The sequence below is a fragment of the Stereum hirsutum genome (genome assembly GCF_000264905.1).
Source record: "Stereum hirsutum FP-91666 SS1 unplaced genomic scaffold STEHIscaffold_9, whole genome shotgun sequence".
NCBI classification, from domain to species: domain Eukaryota; kingdom Fungi; phylum Basidiomycota; class Agaricomycetes; order Russulales; family Stereaceae; genus Stereum; species Stereum hirsutum.
Genome location: NW_006763139.1, coordinates 1,114,809 through 1,121,759, shown reverse-complemented (window position 1 = coordinate 1,121,759; position 6,951 = coordinate 1,114,809). Strand labels below are relative to the sequence as shown.

At 52.8% G+C, this 6,951-nt stretch overlaps 1 protein-coding gene across 1 annotated transcript; it reads right to left on the bottom strand.

Moving 5' to 3' along the window:
• Positions 1–1,208: 1,208 nt before the first annotated feature.
• On the bottom strand, positions 1,209–6,031 carry STEHIDRAFT_140135 (uncharacterized protein; the record flags this gene model as incomplete). The annotated part of the gene is made up of 12 exons (XM_007305485.1): positions 5,583–6,031; positions 5,259–5,514; positions 4,563–5,202; positions 4,436–4,525; positions 4,114–4,207; positions 3,471–3,656; positions 2,577–3,178; positions 2,381–2,489; positions 1,555–2,310; positions 1,400–1,455; positions 1,296–1,345; positions 1,209–1,263 (listed from the first exon to the last, which is right to left on the bottom strand). The coding sequence occupies exons 1-12, from the start codon at positions 5,791–5,793 to the stop codon at positions 1,209–1,211; spliced, it is 3,105 nt and encodes a 1,034-aa protein (XP_007305547.1). The 5' UTR covers positions 5,794–6,031.
• Between the last annotated feature and the right edge of the window lie 920 nt (positions 6,032–6,951).

The following is a 6,951-nucleotide window of genomic DNA, read 5'->3' as shown; positions in this document are numbered from 1 at the left end:
TTGCCCTTGCTTTTTTTTCTCTCTCTGTTTTGTCTGTTTTGTCTTGTCCTCTTTCTGTGGATCAGTCTCCCCCTCTGCGTTTCCTCCTCTCACTTGCTTGCTCATCATGTCAATCCATCAATCGTCGGCTGTCATCTTGTGGATCTCGCCTCTCGCCTGCTTTGTCTAGAATATTACTGTACTGTACTATTCCCCTCGCATCCTCCAACTCGCTGGCAAATTTCATCCTCGTTCGTCATCCTCGCTCGTCGTCGTTTTCTGCACCCATCTCCCTTCTTCCTCCCCTGTCGCCAGCTAGTATGCTCACACGCACACCGTTTGGACGGTACTTCGTGGATCGCTTCGGATCGGTGCCGTCGCTTTTTGTTATATCGTCTGTTTTATCAGCTGGGTATTTATCATATCGACATCTTTTCTCGCAGTACTAGTCAGTGTCTGGACCATAAGCAAGCAAGGTCTCTTCTCTCTTCTTTCTTTCCTCTTCTCCCGCTTAGTATTTTTTTTCGTTCGAATCCAGTGCTCCTCCCTTTTTTTTCCCTTTTGTCTTATGTCTTGTTGCTGTACTGTATTACTTGCAATTTTTTTTTCTTCCCGTTTCCCTCCAGTGTCGCTGCTATATTTGGCGCGGTTCGACCAATCAATCCATTGCGATTTGGAAACATAGTCACAGCGGAGGGGTAGCTGTGTACATTTAGTACGCTGGTGTTGAGCTAAGGTTGGTTCGCAGTGAGTACGGTCAACGATGGTTATTGGCTCTGTCCACGATCTTGCAAGCTAAGGGTCAGGGATGACGATCTCTGACGGAGATCTGTTGACTCTGACGAGCATGAGAGAACAGAAGACAGACAGCAGGGAGACTGATGGTCGAGCTTGAGTCATGGTTTAAGATTTCATATGCATGTCTGGAATAAGATACTTGAATGAGGGATAGACCGTCGAAAAGACGTCGAACAAGAGAGAAACATAACACATTGGCAAATATTGGTAGGTAAGTAGAGTTCAGGAACGGACGAATGCGATACATGCCTCAGAGGAGGATGGTAAGAAGAACGAAGTAAAGATGGGCGAACCATATTTGGGGGCAATACTTAATCTGAGAAAAAAGGTGGTGCATTCGGCAGCGCCCTACGACGCTACGAACGTATGCACTACTGTGCATTGCGATATTACAGCCGGCCCTGGAAATAAGGAGAATCACAACTTTTCTTTCAGGCGCACTCGGAAAGGGCATCACTCCCAAAGTCCAAGACAGGAAGCAGCTTGCTGCGACGCACACAGCACGAAATGTGACATACCCAGCTGCATCCAGTTTGGGATTTTGGTCGCGTTTCCTTTCTGTGCGCGCCTGAAAGGAAAGTTGTGGTTCTCATTATGCCCAGGAACGGCTGATACAAGACACGAAGCATCCATCAAGGTAGCTCGTGGCTGAAGTCGCACTGATCGCCATATCTGCACCTAATCCACGTAAAAGAACAAAAACCAATCAGCACCGACATCCCAACGCACATACGTAAGAGAGACAAAGCACTGACCTTCCCTTCGCAAAGAACGTACAAGGTATTCGAGACCGAGTGGCTCTATGCGCCTCCGACCTCGCACCACCACGACCCCCTCCTCTTCCCCCTCTCCCCCTCCCCGCACCCCCAAATCCATCATTCTGCCACCCCGCCGGTCCATCTGGCGGTGCCCATCGCTTATCTCGCTCTCCAGGACCATGGCCCGCAGGTCCAGTCGGGGGAGCAGCGTCCTGATATGCTTGCTGTCCCTGCCCCCCAGCGGCATAGTACGGGTCCCATGCCCCATTAGGCTGTTGAGCTTGCGGCTGCTGCTGCTGTTGCTGCCGTTGAGCAGTAATATACTGCGCCAGTTGACTGAGCTGTTCGGCCGTCAACGACGTCCCCATCGACGTCAACTGCGTCAGTGCACTTAGGTCAATTCCCGGCCTCTGAGCCCCAACGCCCGCAAGCTGCCCCACCAAATCCGAGACTGACGGCGTCCCACCGCCCGCACCCGCACCCAGACCAGCACCAGCGCCTGCACCACCCATCATATGCTCGTCCTCATGCATCCCGCTAGGCGCATTCGTCCAGAACAACCCGTCGACTTCGGGACCCGTCATCATCACCTTCACATTCTCGTCCGTCTGCTCCGGCGTGAGCTGGATCGCGGGTTCTGCGGGTGAGTCGGGGATCTGTTGGGGGGTGAGGTACATCGCGCCCAGCGCGGTTTGTTCCCGCTGTTCTTGGACGACTTTTTCTTGGGATTCTTCACCTCGTGGGCGCACTTCGAGGCCATCGGGGAATCCGACCACTAGAGCGATTGACAGTCAGTATCGTCATTGCACGTACGCTGGGGAGATGGTGAAGGGTCTCGTGCTTACGTGAAGGTTCGACAAAGTCGATGAGTTCTTCAAAGAGATGCGAGTTGACGTGCAACGCCGCACCCTCGTCCCTATCATAATCACGAACATTATGCAAAGCATGCGAGCCCTGTATAGCGAAAGAGAAAAAAAAACGCAAACAAATCAATCCCACGCGAGTCCGTAACAAGGTCTTCATGAAGAACAAAAGACTAACATCTACAGAACCCTCGTCATCATCGTACATCGCCCTCTCAATCCACTTCACCTTCTCCAGCTGGTCCTCCGCCGGCCATGTGACGCTCTTCTTCTTCTTGCCCTGTAAACCTTTTTGTGGCGGTGGCGGTGGCGTCCCTACGCCCGGCGGCGTCGACGCAGGTCCAGAAGCAGGCGATCCCTTTCTCCCTTTCGCCATGTCTTTCAATGCCTCCTGGAACGGGTCGATCGCAGACGGCTGGGCCACATTTGGGTCTGGCTCCTTTTTCACGGCAGGGCCGCCTGTGGTAGGTCCGCTACCATTGGCGATGGCGGCAGAGGCAGAGACAGAGGTGGATGGTGGATGTGGTGCTGGTGCCGCTGCTGCTTTCTTGAAGCTTGGGAGCTTTGGTTTGGGTTTGGGTGCGGAGAAGAAGGAAGAGTCGGTTTTCGATTCTTTGAGCGAGGCGTTGTTCGCTGATGTCGAGGTTGATGACTTCGGCTCTTTCTTGACGGCGGATTTAGATGACGATGATGACGCGGCCGAGGAGGAGGATGCGATGGCTTGTTTCTTTGCGGGAGGACCGGATTTCGATGCGAGCGGCTCGGATTTTCGCTTTTTAGCTGAATATTTAGGACATATTTTTAATCGTATTTTCGGTTGTTTGTTTGTTTGTTTTTGTTTTTGTGTTTTTGGAAGGTGGGGCAGTGCACGGAATTACAAACCCAGAGCCGCACCATGCACCATCCAGACATCCCAGCACAGCAGAAACGAGACAAGCCGGGACAGCCACAAGGTCATCACGAAAAAGGGAAGACAACATTCGTCAGCGATCAATCAAGCGGAATACGACGTGCAAACACGCCCAGCGTTCGCGCGCGAACAGTGAACATTCGAATGAATGACGTGACCTACCCTGTTGTACATGTCCATTACTGCCGCCATTAGCACCACTACCTCCCACCGTCACCGTCGTAGTCGCCGCCACAACCACATCTTCGTCCACGTTCATCGGCTGCGGGTGTTGGCCGTCCTGCGCGTGCGATGCGACGAACCTTTCGCGCCATTTACGTTCCAGATCTGACGCCATGTCTTTGACCGCTGTTATCAAAACGGGAAACAAACAGCGACGAACACGATGACACGGAGCATCACGGAGGACGCAACGCGCGTGCATGCGTGTGTGCAATGAAAGGGTATCGTCAGAATAGGGCTCTTTACTACTTTTGTTTTTGTTTCACGAAAAGGAAGAAGGGAGAAAAACGGTGTTTCGTTTGTTTTTTTTCGGACAGACAGACGGGTATATCGATTCATTCCATTTTTCTATTTTTTTTTGGTGGACTTTTCGTGTTTTGGTTCTCAAGCAAAACGTAAAAGCCGAATGAAGTCGCATTTGCGTCGGACGGTGGCGTCTTTCTTTGCTTTAATCTCGCACGAAGGGAAGTGGCAAAGTGGCAAAGGGTAGGAGTGAAGGCGACGTGGGGTTTGAGCGAGCAAGGGCGGCGGGGGATGGGAAAGAAGGTTCGGATAGGGGGCAAGAGGAACGGGAAGGACTCACCAGGGATCGGAACCTCTTTCGCAATCTTGCGCACGATCTTGCCGATTTTGGAAGCCGATAACGTTTCCCCCGTGAACGGCAGGCGGTCCGTAATCTACATCAAAGCGAAAAAAAGAAGTGCGGTGTTCGCGAAGCAAACGGAACGTCATTTTCAGTTTTGTTTCTTTGGTTTAGGATGTTATTTTTGGGGTATAGGAAACGGGATGGTTCAGACGAGGTGCTACGGCACAAAGCCGCGCGTTCATGATGGCATTGGCATTCAGGAACGTGTCATGGGCGTTGCGTGTCAGGAGAGGGCACGAATGGCAGGCGGTGGGAACACTTTGGCGCCAACAAGGGATAACACGGCGAAGAAGACGTCGTGCAACGCTTGCGCACCGCGAAGGTAAACGGAGGGTGGTGGGGCAAAGGACTGAAGAACGAGTAGATAGAACACGAATACTACTCACGTGTAACAGCGGCATAATCGTCTCAAGCATCTGATTGTCCTCCGTGCCCGTCGCGCCAGCCTTCAACCACTCCCTCGTCACCTCCATCGCTCCCGAGTTCTCCAACCAAGCGCGGAAGAAGTGGTTCCCGGCATTATCCCTGATCTTCGTCAGGATGTCCCTCCGGGTTTCCGCATCGACGTCTTGCACACCATATTCGGTTATGAGCATGACGAGGTGCTGTACACCTCGTGCGCCCGAGAACTCTTTCGGTTGGAGGGCGGCTTTTAGGGATGTGAGAAACTGATCCTTTCGGGTTTGCTCGGGCGATTGCACAGACGGGGGTGCGGGTGCGGGTGTGGACGAAGAAGATGGGGGTGTGAGATTTGTACCGTAGAATTGGTTTGTGGGTATACTCATAGATGATGGGGAATGCAGTGCGAAGGGGGAGAGGGTGCCCTGTGTTGGGGAGTGTTGCTGCTGGGAAAGATAGGGAGAGCCTAGATAGTTCATCATAGGGTACTGTCCGTACAGAGACTGTTGGGAACGCTGCATCTGTGGTTGGGACTGCTGGGAGGATTGCATCTGGTTTCCATTTGGTGGTGGTGAGTATGCGTTCAGAGAGCTCGATGGAGGATCTTGCATGGTCGTCAATGCGGGGCTACACCATCGCTCATTAAAATGTATATTTCATTCCAAGAGCGCAAAGTAACTCACTCGATCACGGCCTGTTGCAACGACGACTGCTGAGAAATTTGAGGCGGGCTGGCTGATGTTGTCGCGCCATTGAGGGAAGAGTAGGATGACAAGGGAACCTGTGTCTGTTGGGACGACCAGGACGTGTTTCCGTACGAGACTGCATTGTACGTGGGCGTGTTTGAAGGGTGTAGCGAGAGAAGGTAGTTGTTGAGGGTGTTTGGGTTGACGTTGAAGAAGCCGCCCGGGGACGCGAGCGACGGGGAGTGTTGTGGCGCTAAAACAAATGAAAGCTTTTGTTTCAGTTTGGGGGGCGCGTTTCCAGGGGCTGCGCTGGCTGCTCACCAGAGAAGTCGGCGAGGGAGAAGTCTGAGAGGTCGATGGGCGGCGACTGTGGATGCTGCACGCTCGCCCCGCCGTTTCCATTCGAGCTCGAAGGCTCTTTCCACTCCGCCGATGCCGCCCGCTGCCCGTCGTGCTCGAGCGCGTCGGCCTGCTGCTGGCCTTGCGGCGGCTGCAGCCCCTGCATCCAATAGTTCCCATACTGCATATCCATTCCGTCCAGCCTATCTGCTTCTGTCGCCCTTTTATCCGTCTGCCAACACGTTACGCGCTCAGGCGAGATGCGCTGTTACACTACACCCGCTTATTTCTGTCCAAAAAAGGGAAAGAATTTCGAGGAGAGCAAGGTCAACCGGATGGGGCGCAGAGGGCGTGCTGGTTTTCGTGTCCAACACCGACTGCAATGGAAATACCGGCCTTTGGGAGCGTTTGCAAGACTCACTGCGTCCAACAAAATCGCGTTCGTTGGCCGTCCCGCCCGCGGACGAATCCCCCCATCTCACAACACTTTCGGTCTCCGCTCCAATTAGATTCGCACGCTCACTCAATCACTGATCATCCCGCGCTCGGCACCTCCCACTCAGTGTCCACTCTCACGTCTGGAATCAAAACCTCTAGGGATGGTGACTAGGCTCAGCTGCTTTTATTTATGGTTGCGATGCTCGTTTCTAGGTATACTCTGAACACTGCGTCCTCAAGGCAAGTATTGCTGTCCGAGTGCATAGGGGCTGCCACCTGTCTCGCTCGACTACTGTCACAACTCGAGGCATGTGCATGGCGTACAGTTATTCGCTTGTCAGGCCTAGCGACCTGATCTGATAGCAGGCGTACATGTATTTGAACAGGACCCATGTCTCGATGAATCTTTTACGAGGTGAACAATGTGCATCGTGTGTGATTGTTGAGATGCATGGTGATTCGGTAGTACACACTCGAGTATCATGTCCTTCCGACTACTCCACCTTGGTATCGAAGGCCGGGCTCATAGGCCTGGAGGTATCGGGCTTGACATGAGTAGAATATGCCTTCTATTTAGCTGCTGAGTGGGAATATATGTATGTTTGTTTGTCTATACGATGGAGAAAAAGTTGAATATGTTGTGGAGTCCGTGGACGCCATGCTTTGGTGCTTCATTCCGCCAACAAAACGCAAACTGAGCGAAAATTGTCCTGCAGAATTGTTGTTCGAATTTCTTGAGGTCTGCCACGAGATTCGTTGAACGTTGTGAAACGAAAGCTGTACTTAGCCAACCCCGAAGAGCACATACGAGAAGCGTCGCCACAGCCTCTCGCCACAGCACAGGATTTCCCACGCGAACTTTTTCGCTGTTGTTGACCAAAGCGGGACCGAGCTGTCGGTCGTCAAGCAAGCA